General features: G+C 42.1%; 1 protein-coding gene across 25 annotated transcripts in view; it reads left to right on the top strand.

Moving 5' to 3' along the window:
- CLASP1 (cytoplasmic linker associated protein 1) overlaps window positions 1-21,731 on the top strand; it is a 266,446-nt gene that overhangs the window by 190,247 nt on the left and 54,468 nt on the right. For 7 of the 25 annotated variants that reach the window (XM_046018642.1, XM_046018639.1, XM_046018663.1 and 4 more), the window contains 9 exons: window positions 335-442; window positions 5,126-5,188; window positions 8,111-8,214; window positions 10,122-10,145; window positions 11,441-11,685; window positions 13,718-13,781; window positions 16,145-16,147; window positions 16,288-16,451; window positions 20,832-20,910. In XM_046018642.1, the coding sequence (XP_045874598.1) occupies window positions 335-442; window positions 5,126-5,188; window positions 8,111-8,214; window positions 10,122-10,145; window positions 11,441-11,685; window positions 13,718-13,781; window positions 16,145-16,147; window positions 16,288-16,451; window positions 20,832-20,910 (854 nt within the window). The remainder of the gene's footprint in view (window positions 1-334; window positions 443-5,125; window positions 5,189-8,110; window positions 8,215-10,121; window positions 10,146-11,440; window positions 11,686-13,717; window positions 13,782-16,144; window positions 16,148-16,287; window positions 16,452-20,831; window positions 20,911-21,731) is intronic. The other 18 variants (XM_046018655.1, XM_046018654.1, XM_046018652.1 and 15 more) reach the window with 5 other exon arrangements.

Raw genomic sequence — 21,731 nt, 5'->3', positions numbered from 1 at the left:
TTAAAAAGTTGGATCTTGGATTTCCCGGAGCCTGTTTGCTCTTTGGAAAGCTTTCTTTTCATTTCTTACATTTAGGTGTTATTTCGCCTCCATACAAAAATGCACAGCTTTCCGAGACCTTTAGCATAATCGCGTTTTTATGCAGGCCCTTTGCAGTTGTCAGCAAGCCGGTCAGTGCGGCCTCGGCAGTGAGAGCCATCACAGTGACCACCCCGCCCCCAACCCCAGCGCGGACAATGTCATGATTACGTTAACAGAATGTGACTGTTTTGTGAGTTTCTCTGTCTTCATTAAACTTCTTCACCTTCTCTGAAACCCTCATGCTGCACACTAGCACGGAGCAGCCGTATCCCTCGACCCAGCATGAGTCAGGGGTGCAGCCGTAATACCAGCTGTGAGAGCAGCCGCGATACGAGCCCCGCTCGGGGCTTTCCTCCACTCGGTGAGTACCCGTAGGCGCTGGCTCTCGGAGCAGAGTTCCCTGCCCTGCTCCAAATGCTTTCCCACACACTGCCAGGTGGAATGACCTGCTCTCCCTCCTCTACTGTCCTCGTGATCCTTTCTTCTCTCTTTCCTCTTCCTTAGTTACCCTTTGTTGTCCCCTTCCCCTTCTGCATGCTTCAAGTTTGGCCATTTCCAGTTTTTATATATTGGAGGAAAAAAACACCACTTCACTCTGCTGTTGCCATTTGTGACCACTTGGCTGGCTGGCAAGCCCATCTGCGTGGTCACTTGTAATATAAGCAGATGCTCAGTGGAAGTGAATTGCTTCTTAAAAGTAGAGCGAATCCAAAGCGTATCTTTTGCCATTGAATTTCGGCAATTTGTTTTTAATTGTACCTGAGGTCAGGTTCTACATGATTCAGTTCAAAGGTGGAGAAAAATAAAATTGCAGTAATGTCTACGAAATGAAATATGCTCAGTTGAGGGGTGATAACATTAAAAAGCTGCACGGATGAAGGTATTGGCTGTGCTTTTTTTGTTAAGTGGGTCATTTCAGTGCTTCCTCCTAATGCAAACCCAAAGTAGCTTTTTTGAAAAACTGCTTACGTGTGCAGCACAATGCACGACTCTACCATGCTTACTGTTAACTGATCAGATATTTTCATTCTTCCTGGGCTCACTAAGCTATTGCGAGGCTGTGACCCGATGCCCTCCCAGGACAGAAATTTACAGTATTTGGTTGCCATAAAGTAGTGTTAGTACCGTGTCTCAGGTCACTAGCCAGGTGCCCTTTGGGGCTGCTCATCCACCAACCTTAGTCTGTCTAACAGCCAGAGTTTGTATTTTCAGTTTTTAGGATTTGAGAAAAACCGACTGGGAAACCTGTTTCCATTATGGAATATCATGTTTGCCTTTTCTTCTTAGTTTGAATAGTCTAAAATGGGCATATGCCTCTTAGTGCAAATTATTAATTCCTAGAGACCTCTAGGAAAAACACACACTTTCACAAAAAAATACTGTGTATTCTCCAGTAATTGTGTTTCAGTTCTTTGCCATATTAATTGCTATAAAACTGTGTATTTTCCTTTTGATAAGCATGGCAGGTGGAAATCATTTTAGAATGTTAGGCCTAGGCCTGAAGCTGTTCTATGGAATTATGCTCTGCAGCAGTCTGTTACTTCGACTTCAATTATGTAACTGGTCTTTCAGATATGAAAAGGGCACTGTGGATGATAGATCAGAAACAAAGTCTTAACAGTTGCCTCTCTCTGCTCCTAATGTCATATAGTTCTTTCTGATATCCTTTTATCCCATCAGCGTCAATAATCAAAATCTAGATAGACATCCTTATGACCTGCTCTCCTGCATGCAGTGAAAGCCATGCCAGATGGGTCCCTTGACCTAGTGAGAATAGTCTACCTATGACCATGAGATCCCGGGTGGGGCACCTTAGCTCCTACACATCAGCTATTCCACAGCGATCTGAAGCATCAGAAAAGAATTCTCAAATCAGGGGCGGCCATGATGTTTTTTTCCCCCCCAAATGAACTGGTGATTTTTCCTTTTAAGTTAAGGCTGTATATCTCTGCATCCTTGCTGACTATTTGGCCTTCTGAACAACCTGTTCTATAAGTGAACGATTCAGTCTGTTTATTGGTTATCTAGTCTCTTAGGCAGTTCCGGGTTTTTATCTCATATATGTACTGGTATTTTTGTTATTGTCCATGGAATCGTCCGTGGAAGCAGCCTTTGTAATCCAGCATGCGGTCAGTGGACCAGGCAAGGTGTGCTGAATTCTTGAGCTCCTCACTGAACCCTGAGTACTTGAGTGATGTCGTCTGATTTTCACTTTCTTTGGCGAAATGGATCTGCACACGGATCTTTCCTGATGACAGCCCAGAATGGTGAAATGTACAGTCGTTCCTACCAGGGCAGAAGATGTGGATGCACGTCTCCTCTTCCTAACAAACTACCATTGGCACATGTCTTCCGCTGTGGTCAGGGTCATGGTTAACGACTTACCAGCTGAATTTTTATGCCATGCCCCCTTTGCCTCCTTGGGTTCAGTCTGTCCATAAAGCTTGGATCCAGTGAGAACAAGAGCAGTGCTTCTGCATACCGGCACCACTGAGCAGGCGTGGCCCCTGTGGCTCCTGCTCACCCCCCGGGACAGGTGTTACTGTCACCCTTATTTACGGATGACAGAACAGAGTCTTAGGAGAATAAGCCACTTTCTCAAGGTCACGCAGCTAGATGGTGGAGCTAGGTTTTGAATTCAGTTTGACTTGAAAGCTTGGCTGCTCCCCTGCCTCGTTTGAAAGTTTTGATGATTTAGTGTCTTTCATTTGTTCCTCTGAAATGTATAAAATGCTTTCTCTCCAGGCTTAAGCACAAAGAAAGTGTCCAGCAGTGTTTCTAAATCGTGATTTCCACGTTTGGAGTTAGGACCTGGGAATTCATAGATGAGTCCCCGAAGGCAGTCCCCAAGGGAACTCACTGTGACAATGGGAAGTTTCCTCATTCTTCCCATTCACTTTAATAATTATTTCCCACCTCTTCTATAAATTAGTGAGATTTTGTGTTAGTGTCCCTTTGGATCAATTTATATAGCCAGCCTTCAGTTTGAAATGGGGGGTGTGTGAAAATAATTATGTTTTGGTGATTATATATTGGTATTAGGTTTGCATTTTTATTACAGAGTTATTTTAGACCATTTTCATGGTATGAATATATGAATATGTATATGGTTACAGTGACAGCTTTCAAGTGAAAGTAGGGGCTCTGCTGTAAATCAGGCTTTGACATAAATGGGTCCACCTTGGATTCTCCACTGATGGGTGTTCACTTGAGAACATGACAAAGGACTCATTACATGACAGATTTACTGTAGAATAGTCTGTTGAAAAGAACCAGAGGATGACTTTATAAGGAACCATAAGTATTGCTCAAAAGCTATTTTCAGTTTAAACTACTGTGGTACTGATAATACTGTACAGTAAATGGTATGCTTCAGTCTTAAAACGTGTTTTGCCAACTTCCTTGTTGGCATGTCAGGAAAGTGATTATTTTGTATCTGTTTTAGAGATTGCCAGTTATTTTTCTGCATCTTGAGGAGTTAGAAATTTTCCTTTTGCATGCTGGTAAAAATTTGTCCTTGTCCACCAGGTTACCTTTGCTGTTTAATACCACTGAGAACCACCGATATGTGCATTTTCATAAAGTGACCTGAGCTTAAAAAAATGAAATTATAGGGGCGCCTGGCTGAGAACATGTGACTCTTGATCTCAGGGTCATGAGTTTGAGCCCCATGTTGGGTATAAAGATTACCTTATAAAAATCTTTAAAAACAGTTTTTATATTGAAGAGTTTGAGGTTCAGGTATTTTATGACAAAATGAAAGTGTTGACGTGTACAGGATACTGCGCTCCAGTAGCATGTGTGGAAAGTAGCACTGCTGGGTATTGCTTTATGAAACCTTGTGAGTTTTCTATGGTACAGCCACCCTGTTCTTTCCAGAGTCGTGAATATAAGCATAACAGTCTTTCGGGTTTTTTTCCAGAGGTAAGGAAAAGCCATATATTGCATGGCACCCTGCTCGATAAATTCATATTTTGAACCAAGCTATATTTTACAGTTCTTCTAAAAGTAATTCTGCATGCGGACGGAGTTTAGCATAGAATTCCTCCGGTTGCTGAATTAATGGGCTTATGATGAATATTTGCTCATAAAGAGTAAAACACAGACATATAAATGGGAGTTTACTGGTGACCATCGCTGCCACTGCCAGCACCAGCAGCACTGTTGCTCCCACCATTTGTTCAGTGCCCGGCCCTGCTTTAGGTGCTCTTTGTCTGATCTCTTGCAACTCTCTCCGTTCCCAGGAGGTACGTACCATTTTCAGCACCATTTCCCACTGAGGAAGCTGAGACACAGGGACTTAGCACTTGGCCTCAGGTCCTCCAGCTGGTTGCAATCAAACCGGGATTTGCCCCCAGCTGCATTACAGGGCGGTTGCTCATAACCAGAGTACTGTGACTGCCTCGCCAAGGAAGCTCCTTAAACCTGTTCAAACCAAATTTCTAGCAGTTAAACGATAAGTTCGTTGACACTTGGGATATTCATGGAACAGTAGAGCAAAAATTGGGGGGAACAGAGAATTTCATCTGTTGAGCCCCTTTCTCGTGATTTCATTCTATTTCTGTTCAGATAACATGATGACCTTCTCCGCTTTTGTTTTTGGTGCATGGTTGCGTATGCATCACGTACTGATGAGGCATCCTGTGAGCTGAGTAAACAGTCCGTTCTACTGCTGTGCCACTCGGTATATAGACGGTGCTCTGTGATTCCTGATGTCCTTCATGTTGCATATTTCCATAACGGCTCATTGAGGCTTCGTGGCGTGAATATAAACCTGGAGTCTGAGCCCAGGTGGTACCTAAGGAACACCGCAAAGAGTGCCCTTGTCATGCCTGTGTGTGTGCTAGCCCCGCGAGAGCCAGCAGGCTGCCGTAGAGTTCAGGGATTGGCACTTGCTCTCCATTCATCTCCAGCATCATTTCTTTTCATGAGAAAACATGGCCTCGTTGGGAGCAGTCCGTGCGTCCCCTTTGGACTGTGGCATTTCCTGTCTTGGGTACTTCTGTGTTAATCCTGTGGGTGTTGCCGTTCCTTTTACCTGCAGCCTCTCGACGTCATTCCAGGTCCACTAGTGCCCTCTCCACTGCTGAATCTGGTGGGCAGTCAGGTGAACAAGTGCTAACTGCATGCCTTGGCTTCTCTTCATGTGTTCCAGTTTCACACCCATTTTAGCATTTGTTTCCATCAGTGTCGGCTAGCCCTTGGCATGTACACACTTCATGTTTGTTTTCCCCAGCGTGCTTTGGTTTTTTTAAGTTGTTGAATGTTTATGCTTCTGTTAATAGGCCGTAGATGCTTTATAGCCTGTTTGACAACATCATTTCTCCAGTGTTCATGTTTATGTGAAAACGAAAAAACAAAAACACGGGGAGGGGCTTCTTTGCCTCTTTTTTACTCCGCCCCCCGGGAGAATAGCCACCCGAAATAGGTGCCCTGGAAAGTCCCTGTGGGGAGAGAGGGGATGGAGGTCACCCGACGGAGTCTTTCATTTCCCAAGGCTTTGCTCCCAAAAAGTGTTGATTTGTGGCGTTAATTATTAGTGCTAGGTTCTAATTACTTGGAGGAACTGTTTAGTTACTAAATGTTCCAAATCCTAGCGTGCATAATTTCATATGCATAAATATGTGTCCTAAAACTTTTACGGAAAAACAAGGTCACGATTCAGGTGATCAGGTCAGGCGGCAGCCAGCCTTCGCAGCCCATGGTCCCCAAATGTTCCATCCTGGCCCGCTTTAACAATACCAGAAATCCCCGCTTAGCCACTGGGGCAAAAAGTAAGCATACAGAAATGCTTCAGTTTGCTAGATTTAACTGACATCATTTTTATATGCGAACTACAGTTTTCTTACCTGAGTAAGGCAGACTGTCAGTGGGGACAACTGTCACCAATTCATGGAGTTATTTTCTCCATTCTTCCTCTAAGCGAAGTGAGCTATGCTTTTCATTACGTACACTCTGATGAGTACAGTCCCTTGAAAATTAGGGGCCAGGCTGAAGGCACAGTCACGCATATCCATCTCTTGGGAAATGGAGCTTCATCATAACATCAGAGCAGCAAGTGTAGAACAGACTTTGGTCTGGTGAAAACAAAGCTTGTAACTTTGCTCAGATTCAGACAAACATTTCCCCTTCAGATTTGAAATTCAAATGATCTATGGTACATATCCAGTGATCGGCAGTCACTGTGTATGGCAGAGCTGTATGCTTCTGGGAAGCACAGAATAATTGCATTGTTCTTACAGTTTTAATTTTCTGTCAGAAAAAATCAGTATTATCCCTGGAGCAAGAATTGCTGGCATGAGATATACTTTTTTTTTAAATTTTTTTTAAGATTCCTTTTTATTTAAGTTTATGCTGGTAATTTCTAAATGGCTTACAACTGAATTTTCATTCTGTTACTCATAAATCCCTTACTATCTACCCTTTTTTAATGGTAAAAAGACTTGAGCAAAGATCATGTATAAAAGCATATACACAGCAAATCTCAAATTTACACTTGTTTCATGTGTCAACTGATAATATAGATATAGATATATACAATACATAGGGAGAGATCTAGATACAATTGCTTTGTGGTCTCTTAGTTTATCTGGCACATTTAATCATCTTTTAAACGTAACGGCTAAGACAGCATACAGTATGACTAACAAGTGCATTAAAAAAGGGGATAGTATAACATACAATTTTTGTTTCTTTATAAAAATTTGTGACTGTATAACGTTTGGTTAGCAGTGTTTAAATTTTTTCCCCTTTTGGTGGCGCTGGGAAGTGTAATTTTTGAAACTGACATTTTAAAAAAGCTAAGTAACACCTCACTTTTATAATCCTTGTTTTCTAAAGAACTCTTGCTACGTATCTAGAGTTTTAAATATATCAGTTTGTAAGAAAGATCAATTCACTAAAACAGATTTAGCTTTCCTTTTATTGTAAATGCTTCATTATGAGAATATGGCTAGTAGAGTTTTTTGGTTTTTGGGTTTTGTTTTATTTATTTAATTTTTTTTTGGTCCAAACAGTGTCTTATTTGTTTGTAAAAAGAAAACATTTTTTAATCTTAACATTTTTCTTCAAAGGTTTTTAAAAAATACATTAGCATTTTAAATAAATGTTTGCCAGTAAATACTGTGATACACTTAGGAAGTATAATTTATATGAACTTTCTCCTGTTATAGCTTTAACCTCAGCTCTTCTTAAGGAAGGCTGCTCTCCTGATGATATGGAACTTTTAAAAAGCTAGTCTTCATTGTCCTTGATCCTTAATAGGCTTAAAATAATTGAATTGCTGAAATTTATTTTAGATTCTTTGGATCATGTCCATTTTGTTTACATGTTTAGGCTATCATTTGAAAGTCCTTTGAGGGACTCAGGAAAAATGTATACTGATGTTATCTGAATTATTAGTATTTTGCAGTGAAGATGCTAACTTTTTGTGATGCTCATTGAAGAATTTTAATAAACTGATTTTTAAATAACCTTTGGTGACACGGGCATCATAAACAAGTACCAAAAATTGAGCTCAGCTAATGACAGTTAAACAGTCTTGACACGAATGAAAATTTGCAGAGATCAGTGAAATACATTTGTTTCAAATTTTAACTTTTGATTACACATTGCATTAGAACTCTGTCGTCAAACCGTAAAGCTTTCTAATTAGTCTGACCAATCATCAGGGCCGCTTGCCTCCAGAGGGAGCACTAACTAGATTAAAAGACAACCCAGCGCCCAGCTCACTTCTATAATAAGTTCCCCTCACTCTCCCATGTCGTAACACTTTAAAAATACATCATCATTAAAGAGCCATTTCAGTTGTTCAGATGCTTGTGGCATGATAGTATTAAATGTGGAACAGGCTAACCTCTGCCGCTGGTAACCGAGTCCAGCTAGAACTGCAAGTGAAGGGTCCTTCAGATTGGCTAAAAACTTTCCAGTGCCTCTGTCCAATAGATGGGAAGAGGCAGGAGCCCTTGCAAAGAACTGAGGAAATTTGAATTAAAGTGACATATCTTTCGGTTTTGTTTTTCTTAAATAGACCGGTTTGGGCTTGGCCAGGCAGGAAGAGGACCTGGCTCTGTGAATGCCATGCGAGTTCTGAGCACGAGTACAGACCTTGAGGCTGCTGTTGCTGATGCTTTGGTAAGAGTCGCAATGTGTACACAGTCTCTTGGACTGTTTTCTCTGTCCTAACAGAAAATCGCCTCCCAAATCAGGGTACTCGGTCATCTTGGGCACCCCATAAAATTGTGGAAATACTGGGTAAATTGATATTGTTAGCACTTGCTCTTTAAACTTCTATCCCTGTACATAAGTGAAAATTGGCCCTACAGAAAATACTGACGTCAAGTGTTCTCTTCTGTGCTCCTCAGTATCAAGGAAGTTTTGATGACATTGGGCTTCTCTGATGTCATTGGGCTCCTTTTTTAATTTTTTTCCTTTATCTCCATGTTTTTTCTTCAGCGTTTGCTTTTTTCATCCTCCCGCTTCTCTTGCTATACAGGCTCTGATGGCTTAGCCTGAACATACCGTTATAATAGTAGGTAACAGGGTTTGTGGTTGGAGAATCTCACGTTGGTTCCCTGACCACACTAGTTGTTCCATACGGTTTTACCTTCGGTTGTTTCTCTTTAAAAATGAGTCATTAAGTCATTGTTTAAGGAAACTTTCCTAAATTTTAATGCTGATGAACTCTGAGGATATAAAGCACTGGTGGAATGTGTTTTTGCATCATTACAATAGAGGATCTTACAAAAAAACAACAGCATAAAGTGATTAGAGGTCCTTACATTTGTGCTTATAGCAGAACATCCCCTGGTGGAATCAGCTCGTGGTCACATTGCTTTTAAAAGATGCGTTTCAGCTGGTAGTGACACCGCCTCTAGCATATTCTGGTTGATGTGCTCAGCATTTAAAGTAGATCCTCTTTAGAGCTGTCTGATCCCTGGCCGTGCTTGTGCTGTTTTAAGATATATTGTCCCTCTAAGGAAAAACGTATTAACAACATCCTGCTTTCAGGCCCAGAAGTTTTAAACCCAGCCCCGTTTTTCATCTGATCAAAATGTTACAGTCTGTGGCTAACAGAGATTCTCACTTTCACCCCGTCCTGTGTCGCCCTCATTCATTCTTGCTCAGTCAGATTTCTTTGACAAGCGGCTGTGAGCAAGCAGTTTGCCGATGCTCTTCCTGTAAGCAAGGGCCGCCTGGCCAGCTCTATTCAGCAGCCTTCTGTGTAGAAGGGCTTTTTTCCTGGCAGGTACTGGAGTTCAGGATAATTGCACTAACCATGGCTTTGACTTCAGAGTCATGAGCTGGAACAGAACTCTGGGAGGCTATTTTTCCTTCCAAGCTGCAGCACTGAGAATCTGTCTCTTATTTATTCAGAGACCCTATTAGGAGGTCAGAGGGGTGGGAAATGATGGGTGTACAAAACCCTTAGTTAAATGGGACTTCCCGTTAAGGCGGGGGAGTTCCCTCGTTCTTCAAAGAACCGCCCAAGGGACTGTGCACAAAGTTCCAGGAGGCAGAGTTGGACTTGAGAACTTGAGCTTGGGCTTTCCTTGAGCTTGGGCTTTTCTCTGAGCTCTAGCCCTCAGTCCACTCAGGCTGCCCTTACTACTCTTCATCCAAACTGCTTAGCCTCCCCGAGTGACCTGCTGCAGAGGAGAGAGCACAGGAATGGTACACAGTGTTTGCCTCCCAGGGTAGAAACCCCAGGGGCAGACAGAATCTAGCATAGGAACAGACAGGAGAACTTAAAATGACTTTCGGGGTATACCTCGGTGGCGTGGGAAGAGTTTTAGCATAGCAAGAAGTGTAGTGAGAACTGGAGCGTGTTGCTAGGAGGTGTAAGGAAGGGCTAGGAAATGCCATTGTGAAAGCGTTCTTTGTTATTATTCGCTTGATATGAATTCGCTTGCTAACCTATATTTTTGGTTTGCTAAGATATGTTTTGCTGTACACTTTTGTTGCAAGAACAATCCCCACATATGCTTCTGACATAATTCTCTATGCTTTTTCCCCATCCTTCAATATTTTCCTGCCTACAGCTGTTAGGAGACTCCAGGAGCAAGGTACCAGTGCTTTAACTTTTGTTTTACAACTTCATTTTTTTCTGTTGCGAGTATATTTCCTTTAGGAGCTAGTGAAAGCAAAAAAGCATGTAGTGCAATGTAGAAAATTTAGCCTGAATTATGATTTTGTCAAGTCTAGTGAAGCTGTTGTTAGCCATGGAATCAGTCCCCTCTCTCATCTGTTTTAGTGTTTGTTTGTTTTTTTAATATCAAGCTCTGCTCCTTCTCCTGTCAGTGTATTATTTTATTAACCCAGTTTGTGTCTACTCCTAATGTCATTACTATTTCATGAATGGATATAGTCAATATTTTTCGTATTTTACAAATCGAGTTTGTATCTATCTATCAGACGATCCTGTGATTGATAGTTCTAAGAAGGATACTTCTGAGAGTGAAAGGGGTGCTACCTCACTCGTAAGTCTGCCGGGGCAAGAGGCATGAGGCAGAACTGTCCGAGCAAGTTACGGTGGACGGACGAGTCATACGTTATTAGAAGATTACATTTGTGAAAGAAAAAAAAAGACAGAAGAAAATTGTATTTGTATGGTTTTAGCCAATTAACTCTTTTTTTTCTCTTAGGGAAAATTGCATTTTTTCAGTTTAATAGCTGTTGCTCTATTATTTATGGATTTAACTTAGTTTTATATTCAGGGTAAGAGAAGTGAATGAAGGGGGTCTGCAGGAAGCTTATTTGTGTTCGGACCATTTAAGCATCCTTTTACTTGGACTGCCGTGTCCCTGACATTTCAGTTCCAGACTTTCTTAAGGGAGCATGGATATTCCAACACATTTTCCCACAGACCCGGCTCAAGATAGAATGCTTTCGATTGCGAAGGGGGCCGACGGGTGCACATGCCTGCAGGGTGGCAGGGGCTGGGCCAGGTTAGTTCACATGTGCCCCAGCAGACGTGTGACAGGTAGCCTCGTTGTCATTTCAAAGATGAGAGCGAAGCAGGAAGGTGAGGAGCTTTCTGAAGTTCCTCAGCCAGTCGGCGGCGGCAGGACTGCTACCCGAGTCGGCCTCGCTGCGAAGTCCATACACCGTCCTACAGACCACACTCTTCCCTCTCTGCTGTGGACTGCTCTTCCTGTCACTTACTATCCCGACTGGGTGTCTGCTTTTCCATTTTTATTTCCCTCATCTGTGAGCACAGGAAAGTGCGGTGCGTGCGTGTGTGCGTGCGTGCATATCTTTTTACCCTTGACTCTGTTGTCGATACCGTGTGCTGTGACTCACAGTCATCTCACCTTACCGTGTCTTCCTCCGTCACCCCCACCTTCGCTGCCCCTGACAGAAGAAGCCTGTGAGGAGGAGGTACGAGCCGTATGGGATGTACTCTGACGACGACGCCAACAGCGACGCCTCAAGTGTTTGCTCTGAGCGCTCGTACGGCTCCAGGAACGGGGGCATTCCCCATTATCTGCGGCAGACTGAGGACGTGGCGGAAGTTCTCAACCACTGTGCCAGTTCCAACTGGTCAGAAAGGAAAGAAGGGCTCCTAGGCCTGCAGAACTTACTGAAGAGCCAAAGAACACTGAGGTGAGGATGAGAGGCCAAGATTGTGAACCAAGTTTTAAGGCCCATATTAACACTCCGCTGTGGTCGATGCGGAGTCCCTGTCATTCCTGGAGTCCTCGCAGTTCCAGGTACAGGGGCAGGCACTGTGGGTGCTAAGATGACTCCGACGTGGTCTTGGCGTTCCAGAGACTTGGAAATAGCTGGCAAATGCTCTGTTAGGTTTATGAAAACATTTGGTTGCCCTGCAGTTCACATTTATCTGGTAGGTGTTGTTGGAAAAGTCTTGGTACAGTGTGCAAGTTAGGGAGAAAATAAAACAACTCTGCAGGTTGGTATCATGCTCATTATACTTTGGAGTTGTGCGTAAAATCTTAGCAGTCTCAGCCTAAAATTTTATAACATGCATACAGATGGCTTATAAATGTGTATAATAACGAGCTACTAAAATGGAGTACTTTTAAGTAGTACCAGTGTTATTACTAGAGTTGATTAGTTTGCTTTTTTCTTTGGTTCTATATTTCACAAATTTTCTAAAATAAGCCTGTATCACACATACTAAAAAAGTATGTGTTTATATCATATTTCATCAAATCTGAGGGACCGTTGACACACCGCTATTTTATATCCCTCTGAGAAGAAATGCTCCTTACTAAACCATGGCAGTATACTAACATGTCTTTGATTATAAGATGAATCTCATAATTACAGAGATGTGAAAATGTGAAAAATCCAGTACGTTAGAATCCCTGAAATATGGATATTATAGTCCTTGGAGAATTTTTCTTAGATAACTTGTGAGAGTGGATCAGTTTATGGTCACAGATAGGCTCTGCACAGCCAAGTGAACCTTGACTAGTGGATCCCTGTGCCGTAAGTGTGCCCGCCCAGTCCGTCCCACTCCATCCTGCCCTGTTCCTGCCCTGTTCCTACCGGTTGAAAGCCAACCACCCCCCGCCAGGTCTTGAGAAGTTTTGTTGTGTGCCTTCTGAAATGCACATAGCTTCTGACACTCTAGTGAGCTGTTAGAAACAAAATGAGGATTAAAAAAAAAAATGACGATGGTTTGTTGAGATGTTTATTCCTCAAGACTCTGCTTAATTCTGGTGATCCCACTTTCTTGATTTTTTTAGTGTTCACTGAGTATCCATTGAATAATTTCTAGAAATCTGTTGATTGGCACTGGTCTAACTAGATCTCATTATTAATAATATTAAAGGATCGGTAGCCTCGGTGGCTCGGTTGGTTAAACATGTGCCTTTAGCTCAGGTCATGATCTCAGGGTCCTGGGATGGAGGGCTGCATCAGGCTCCCTGCTCAGCGGGAAGCCTGCTTCTCCCTCTCCATCTGCTTGCTGCTCCCTCTGCTTGTGCACGTCCGCTCTGTCAAATAAATAAAATCTTAAAATAATGTTAAAGGACGATTGAGCCAACTGTCTCATGTGATTACTCAGGGGTGATTTGGGGAAGAGATGCTGGCACTTGCTCAAGCCTTAAAGGAAAAATGGAACACAATAGTAAGCTTAGTAAGGGTCGGAAGGGCAAAAGGGCACTAACAGGAAATGAGTGTTTGCTGGGACTTAGCAGTTGTAGGAATGCAGCAGTCCCTCCTTTAATCCTCCCTGCCGCCATTTGTTTGATACGGATCTAAATACATCCGAGTAGTTTGTAGCAAAACTGAGATTAAAATCCAGGTCTCTGCTGACTCCGAAGCACATGCTTTTCCTACACTTTATCCCATCACCGTTCACCTATGGCAGGTGGTAAACAGACCTCAAATGAGATGAGTGGTATTTAGCTCCAGGCTTTGCCACTGCAGCGTGTGTGAACTCTGGTAGTCCCTCTCTGCGATTCTGTTGCCTCATTTTAAGTTGAGAGTCAGACTGTCATGGTTTTATATTTGTACTTAATTTCATTGTGAATTAAATAAAATGATTCATTTGTGAAAAAAGATTCGCTACATAAAAATTAGGTTTAAAAAAGCTCTCGCTGATCTCAGTGTTGACTCATCATTCAATTCTAAGTTCATTTATTAATTTCCATTTTACTACTTCTAGTCGAGTAGAATTGAAAAGACTGTGTGAGATCTTCACCCGAATGTTTGCTGACCCTCACAGCAAGGTGAGTCTGGGATACAGGCCTGCCCACCCCCCTCCCCCGCATGCCCACGTGAGCCGTATAATACACTACTTAAGAATGAGAGATAATTCCCCACAGCGCCGTGTAGACCTTACAGATTTAACACCAGTTTCTGCAGTAGTTTACGTTGTATCTTTTAAGAAGGACTTTGTGGGAACTTCAGATGTCCTTAAAACATAGAGCAAAATAAGCTAAATAAAGTTTGTTTTAAGAGATAATGGGGAAAAAAAGAGTTAATGAAAAGAATCAGATGTAGTCATATTCAGATGCTTTTGGGTAGAATAAAACAACATACTCTAATGCAATACCTTTTTTTTTTTTTAACTTAATAGAAGTGAAGAAGATAGTCAAGTATATAATTTTTTTGTACCCCATGTAGAATTTGTCTATATAGGACAAGATAGAAAAATAGAAGCATTTATGTAATAGATTTATTGAAAAACCAGGTTAAGCTATTTCTCCAAATAGAATTTTGCTGTCCTCAAGAACTTGCTGGATGGTGACCACCTGGCTGACGTCCACACGCCTGGGGTGCAAAGAGAGCACTGAGCCTGAGGAGGGGTCCCTGCTGGGAGGAAAACACCCCTGACTATGACCCAGACCCTTTCTAGAAGTGGTGCCAAGAGAGGGACCCTTTACAGAAGCTTGCTTGCAGTCTAAATTCGAAACAAATTCCAACTAGGAGGAATCCTAGTTGGATGCTTTTAGAGAAAGAAAATGGGAGGAATGAGTTTATTGGGCAAGTTTAAAGGATGGAGAAAGGACAGAAACAGAAGTACAAAAATTGGAAGAACTTTAAGTCAGCATAAACAAATCCCATGTGCTTGACAGTGCAGGATTTCACGATCTCAGACCAGTTTTCCTAGTAAAAATGGTCTCTTGTAAGTCTTATGGGGAGAAGGAGACCTGTCATGGCCAGCCGGTTATTGTGACCTCTGTTCCCTTCCTGCTCTGTCTTTCTCATTAGAGTCATCAGACATGTTCCATCCAGTCATTCAGCACTCACTGAGAACTCGCTCTGGGCTAAGGACACAGCTAACAACAAACATGTTATCCCTGTTCTTTGAGATGCTCATAGGAGCCTGGGAGAATGAGTGGGGGGGTGGGGGGGGGGGAGTGTCCCTTTTTTCTTCAGGGCAGGGGGTGGTGAGAGACTACAGTTCTCGATACTGGTCTTGAAGCATGTCTTAAAATTCCTGTGATGAACCTCACAGCAAGGTTAACATTAACACCATAAGTAGCATCCAAGAAAGGTTGAGTTCTAGGGCCACACAGATATGCAAAGATAAAATTACCATGATTTTTCTCTAAGATAGTGTTTAAAAGCAGGAAGACTGGGGCGCCCTGGTGCCTCAGTCAGTTGGATGTCTGGGGGCCCTATATTGGGTCCCCCCCCCAAAAAAGAGAAGATTTTAAGCCTAAGATTCGTAAGAGTTAGAGCATAAGGGATGTTAGGTATGGGGCATTGATGAAATTTCTGTTACCTGTCACCTCTAGATTGCTGATTCAGAACCAGAATGTGAGGATAAAGAAGGATATTTGTTTCCATCAGAAGGCTCTTGTACAGTGAGTTTGGAGGTCTCAGTTTAGTTAATATTTGCTAGCTGCCTTGGAGCTCAGCCAGGAATCCTGTAGCAGGGGCTCGTGAGTTTTTTCTGAGCTGTCTCACGGGAGACCCCTGGTGGTTAACAGTTGCTGTGCTACAACTGAGTAGGTGTATAATGGCTCGCTTGTCCCAGTAGAGCATGACTCATTAGCCAAGTAGTGGACACAGTGCTGCTTACCTCTCTGAAATCGGCTCAAGGATGGTCCCCTGTGGACTCTTATCTCACCTTACGCAGCATTAATGGTAGCACAGCAACGTGAGAATTATGTGGGCTATATCTTTTTTATTCTAAGCCTTAATTTTTAATAAAGACTATAATGACTTCATATCTTTTTATATTGTATTACTTTATGGTATCTGAATTGGCCTACCTCAAAATCTACAATGCACAAAGTCTTTTCCCTCCCTCATCTTGTAGCATTACTTGTTGAATGCTAGATAATGGACAGTAATAGTACGGAATTATGATGGTTAGAAAGACTTTTTTTTTTAAGACGAAGGAAGGATGGAAGGAAGAGAGGCCTCCAGGATTAAACAGATAACTTCCAGCAAAGTTAATTTCTCTCAGTACTGAATTTTGAAGGCATATTGAGGGAGGGGAGAGTATCAATATCAGTATCAGTGTGTAGTCTTTTCTAGGTCTTTTAAGAAACTGCATGAAAATGGTTATTAATTCACTGTGGACTAACATGGAATTTGTTTTGTTGCATGGCCTGGTTTGCCGTGGAATTCACAACAGAGAGTAAGTTCCGATCCTTTTTCCTTTATCTATTTTTTTAAAAATATATTTGTCTTCTCTATATGACCAGTCCATTTTTAATAAAGACTTGGAGGAAGTTATGAATTACACATACGAGACATTTCGTTTTCATTTGTGCCTAGGTTTTCAGTATGTTTCTGGAGACTCTTGTGGATTTTATAATAATTCATAAGGATGACTTGCAAGACTGGCTTTTTGTTCTTCTCACACAATTACTTAAGAAAATGGGAGCAGACTTACTTGGATCTGTGCAGGCAAAAGTTCAGAAGGCTCTAGATGTCACCAGGTAAGATTTTAGGGGCTAGACCAGCTTTTGAGATATAACTCAAATATTGTCATGTATATTATATTATGTATATTATATAATATTATATCATGAGATATAACTCAAATATTGAGTATAACTCATATAATGTTCTGTAAGTTTGAAGTGTATAAACCCGACAATTTGACGTGTGTATATTGCAAAATGATTATAACATTACTTAACACATCCTTCATCTCACATAATTGCCATTTTTTTGTTGTAGTGTGGTAAGAACTTTTCAGATCGATTTTCTTAGCAACTTTCAAGTATATGATACAGTATTGTTAACTGAAATCACCATTCTGTACTTTAGATCCCCAGAGCTTATTCATGTTGAAACTGGAAGCTTGTATCCCTTAACCAGCCTCTCTCCATTTTCCCCACCCCAAATGCCCTGGTAGTCACCAGTCTACTCTGCTTCTATGGATTTGGCTTTTGTGGGGTGGGAGGGTAGCCCAGGATTCCACGTATAAGTCAGATCATGCATTATTTGCTTTTCTCTGTCTGGCTTATTTCACTTAGCATAATGCCCTTAGGGTCCGTCCTTGTTGTTACAAATGGCAGCAGTTTCTTTTTTATGACCAAACAATATTCCTTGTGTTTGTTTTTTGTGTGTGTGTGTGTTTTTTTAATCCATTCTTCCGTTGACAGATGCTTAGGTTGTTTTATATCTTGGCTTTTGTAAATAATGCTACAGTGACCATGAGGTCAGTTCTCTTCGAGATAGTGGTTTCATTCCCTTTGGATACACACCTAAAAGTGGAGTTACTGGACCATATGATGTTTCTGTTTTTAATTTTTGAGGAATCTGAACTGTTTTCTGTAGTGGCTGCACCAATTGACATTCTCACCCACAGTGCAGAAGGGTTCCCTTTTTCCCATGCCCTCGCCAACACTTGTTCTCTCTTATCTTTTTGACAATAGCTAAGGAGGTATGAGGTGATACCTTGTGGTTTTGATTGGCATTCCCTCATAGTGATGTTGAGCTGTATTTGTTGGCCATTTGGACATCATCTTCTGGAAAATGTCTCTCCACATGGGCCAGACCATGTTGATGTTACAAGACTCTCATAGGTGTTAGCCATGGTTTTGTCATCTGCTGGAATAAGTACTCTCTGACACAATTTCTGCATTCACTTGTTAACATATTTGTTGAAATGTTCCTGCACTGCATGAGATGAAATACCCATATCCTCGTTGAGCTGGTATGGTTTTTGTGAACACTCAAGACAAATTAAAAACAAATATTACCAAGCCTTGCAAATGGATTCCCTTCTCTTTGAAAGACATTTGAGTATTTATTTACATCTTTCTGAAGACCTCAGCCCTTTTAATACTTGAACTTCTTACAAGTCACACTTGAAATTTTCTAGCACATGTGATGTCCCTTTTGTCCAGGTATACTCTCTCTTAGCATTCGGTAGCTTGGAGATTGCTAACAGGCAGTTGTAACTCTCTGGCTGTTAAGAAGAAAGAGAGAAGGTCTGCAGAGACTCAGAGACGTGTGAAAAACTGTGTGTCGTCATCGTTGAGCGACCTCCAGTCTGTTATCTCCACAGTTGCAGGTCCTCAACATACAAGTATTAGAGCTTAAATGACCTCAGAAGATACTTGGCTGTAAGCTCTTCATTATGATTTGGTAGGAGATGGAGGGTCATGTGTCAGATCGGTGGATGTTTAAATGAGTAAACAAATGACTCCAGAGCAGTACGGGAGCCTTTGTACAACCCAGTTGCTACCCACTGGGCGATGACTGCATATCATGGAATTTACAAAATGGAAGGACCCTTCCTCATCTTATTAATGAGGGAACAGATTGACCTAACTTGCCTGGGTCACACTTCGTGTTAGTGGCAGGCTGGGGGCCGGAATCCAGGACTGCTGGTTGCGGCTCCGTCGTCCATTCCTCTGACTGCAGGCTGGTCTGCGGGCAGGCGTCTTCCTCTTCTGTAGGACGGTGTGGATAGTCTTTGTGCTTTTTCTTTCCTCTCTGGCTCCCTCCGCTGCAGGAGCACACACTCACGTGCCGTCATCCCCATACATGCATCTGTTAGATGTCTGTGACTGCAAGCTTGGATTTGTTCCTCTGCACTCTGATGTGAGCTGTTTTCTGTTGGTGCCCGACCCTGTAGTTCTGTATCATCTCTGCTGCTACAGAATTTTATTATCCAGATAGACCTCTTTTGATTTTTCACTGAGCTCAATTTAATATACTGTATTTACAGTAAGCCTTTCAAATGCCATCCCTCCCTTGGTTGAGTAAGTTTAGTGGAATTAGGGAACATACCTATATACCAGTGTATCAGTGGGTTTGTAAAGGTTCAGCCAGGGCGAGGCTGATCAGCTGATAATACCTGGGTGAAGTAGACAGGAGGGAAGGTGATGCATGGGCCCAGTGGTACCAGACTTCTCAAGAAAGGTCAGAAATGTGGATTAATGGGGCACCTGGGTGGCTCAGTTGGTTAAGTGACTGCCTTCAGGTCAGTTCATAGTCCCGGAGTTCCAGGATCAAGTCCCCACATCAGGCTCCCAGCTCCATGGGGAGTCTGCGTCTCCCTCTGACCTTCTCCCCTCTCATGCTCTCTCTCTCTCTCAAATAAATAAATAAAATCTTAAAAAAAAAAGAAAAAGAAAGAAAGAAATGTGCATTAAGGCAACACGTTTGAGGTTTTTTGTTTTTTTTTTTGTTTTGTTTTTTAATGACACTCTGAAAGCCATATAAAACATTTGTGAGCCAGACTTGGCCTAAAGGTCGCTTCCTTAATGTAGATGAATTTATGAATGGCAAAACCATTCAGAGTTTTAGGGATGGCAGGAATGTTAAGATTCTACTCCTGAACTTTGGTGATTAAGGAAAACTCTCTTGTTATTTTCCTGGATGCCTCTTCCCTTTAAGAATCCTCTTCTGGGGTGCCTGGGTGGCTCAGTGGGTTAAAGCCTCTGCCTTCGGCTCGGGTCATGATCCCAGGGTCCTGGGATCGAGCTCCGCATCTGGCTCCCTGCTGGGCAGGGAGCCTGCTTCCTCCTCTCTCTCCACCTGCCTCTCTTCCTACTTGTGATCTTCGTCTGTCAAATAAATAAATAAAGTCTTTAAAAAAAAAAAAAAGAATCCTCTTCTGGGTAGATTCTGTCTAAGTCTCTAGAATACCTTCATCATTCCCATTTCCCCAGCAGCTGAGATGCCTAGCTGTTTAAGCATATTTAGGATCAGTCCATGAGTACCGGGGCGGGGGAGCGGGGTTTGCGTGGGTGGGGTAGAGGTCTCCATGCTGGCTGTGAGGGGTTCCTGAGGTAATAGGCTTGACTGGGATCTGCCAGTTCCCTTTCCTTTGGCCGTGCCTAAATGGGCGCATTTCCTAATGAAACACACCGGTTTATACTTCAGTGGATTCTCCATTCTCCCCTTGGTGCGGAAGAAAAGAGAGGCGTTTTGTGTGTGCTTTGTCGACCTTGTTTCCTTAATTTATAGGCAGTCTGAGTCAGAGAGTCCAAAGAAAGCAGTGCATTCACTCAGCCCCCACTGTAATAGAAGTTTGCTTTATACAGTCTTTCCTGTTAGTGTGGAAGGTGTGTCTGCATTTTCCCACATAGACACCATTTCTGCACTTTTAAACTAATACTAATCATTGCAGTACTTGAAGGGAGAGAGCACAGACTTTTGCTAGCCAGGAGCCTTCAGGGTTCTCAGTTGTGTTGAAGATGTGAAGCGGCTACCAGAAGCGAGCTTAGGAACAGGCCAGAAGTGGAGCAGGAGAGGGGCTTCCGCAGGCCCTGTCTTCGGCATAGGTGTTGTAGCTGGATGGGGAGTTCGTTCCCTGGCTGGGTCTCCCACAGGCACTCCACTGTGGGGACCCCACAGAACAGAGACCATAAGCAGTTGCCCGGTGGGACCAAGGAGGACAGTGTGAGGAGCCTTAGCAAGGTGAGCAGTAAGCAGCTCACTCAGGATGCAGATCCAGATTTGGGGATTGGAAGTGGTTGTCACGAAGCAATATTCAGAAAGGTGGCCAGAGAGAAGACGAGCAGCTCCTTTAGAGAGCAGTTAGGAATCTCTTCCTTAGTTTATTGCTTGGCCTTAATTTTTAAAATAGCATAACTCAAAGTGAGCATAATGTGTGTCTGGGGACTTTCAGCAAGAGTTTCCTTTTTCTGAATTTTCCATATAATGTGTATTACTGTAGTGTTTCTATAAAATGAAAAGTACAGTTAGTAAACTTAGTCAACTAAGGTCAAGCTTGCTTTTATATAAATTAGACTCATCTGTAATGGTATATTTTCATTACTGATGCGGTTTTGCATTACTTTTTGTAATAGGTCTTTCTTTAAAACTGAGAATTCTTTTTCTTCTCTTAAACCTAGGGACTCCTTTCCGTTTGATCAACAGTTTAACATTTTGATGAGATTTATTGTGGATCAAACTCAAACTCCTAACCTCAAGGTTGGTAACTATTTGTGATTACAGTTTCATCTCTAGAAGTCAAATTTGCTTAAAATGTACTTTTTTGTTCTTGACTCCTATTTGGCTGTTAAGAATAAATCTGCTGTGAGCTTCCTTGTACAACTATTTGGGAATGTGTTTCCATTTCTCTTGGTCGAGTACCTAGGAATTAAGTTGTTGGGTTATTGGGTAGGTACATGTAGGTACATTTTTTTTTTTTTTGGAGTGTTAGGTGAAACATAGAATTTATTCATGTATTTACATAATTTATAATCTTTAAGCCATGGTCTCATAAATATAGACTACAACTTTACATATGCTTAGCAACAGATAACTGTTTTCCCCACCAAAATATCTGGGTTAAATTAACTTTATTTTAAACTGCGAAAATGGTTGTACCGTATTATATTCCTACCGGCAGTGTAATGGGAGCACCAGCTGTTCCACATCCTACCAACGTTTGGGTATTATTACTGTTTTTCACAGTATTTAAACTAGAAAGCTCTGATGTTGAAATAAGGTATCTTACTAGAATGCTTTCGGTATTAACATTCTAACACATGAAAATTAATTGTTACATATTTCGGAAAATCATCACTAACAACGAGACTGAATTTGAGGGAGGGTTTGTCTTGGTTTGAATGAGGTCACGTAAATCATCTGTTCTTTAATCATTAACTTTTGTGGGGGTTTTAGGATAGGCCCAGTGAATGATAACCTTCTTCTCCAAAGGTACAAACCCATTGAAGCATCAGTGGAGAAGTTAGGGCAGAATATCAGCTTGATCGCTGAAAATGCTCCCTTGTAGGACATGGCCAAGG

The sequence above is a fragment of the Meles meles genome, chromosome 9 (assembly GCF_922984935.1).
Source record: "Meles meles chromosome 9, mMelMel3.1 paternal haplotype, whole genome shotgun sequence".
NCBI classification, from domain to species: Eukaryota; Metazoa; Chordata; class Mammalia; order Carnivora; family Mustelidae; genus Meles; species Meles meles.
This window is presented reverse-complemented; position numbering and strand designations above follow the sequence as displayed.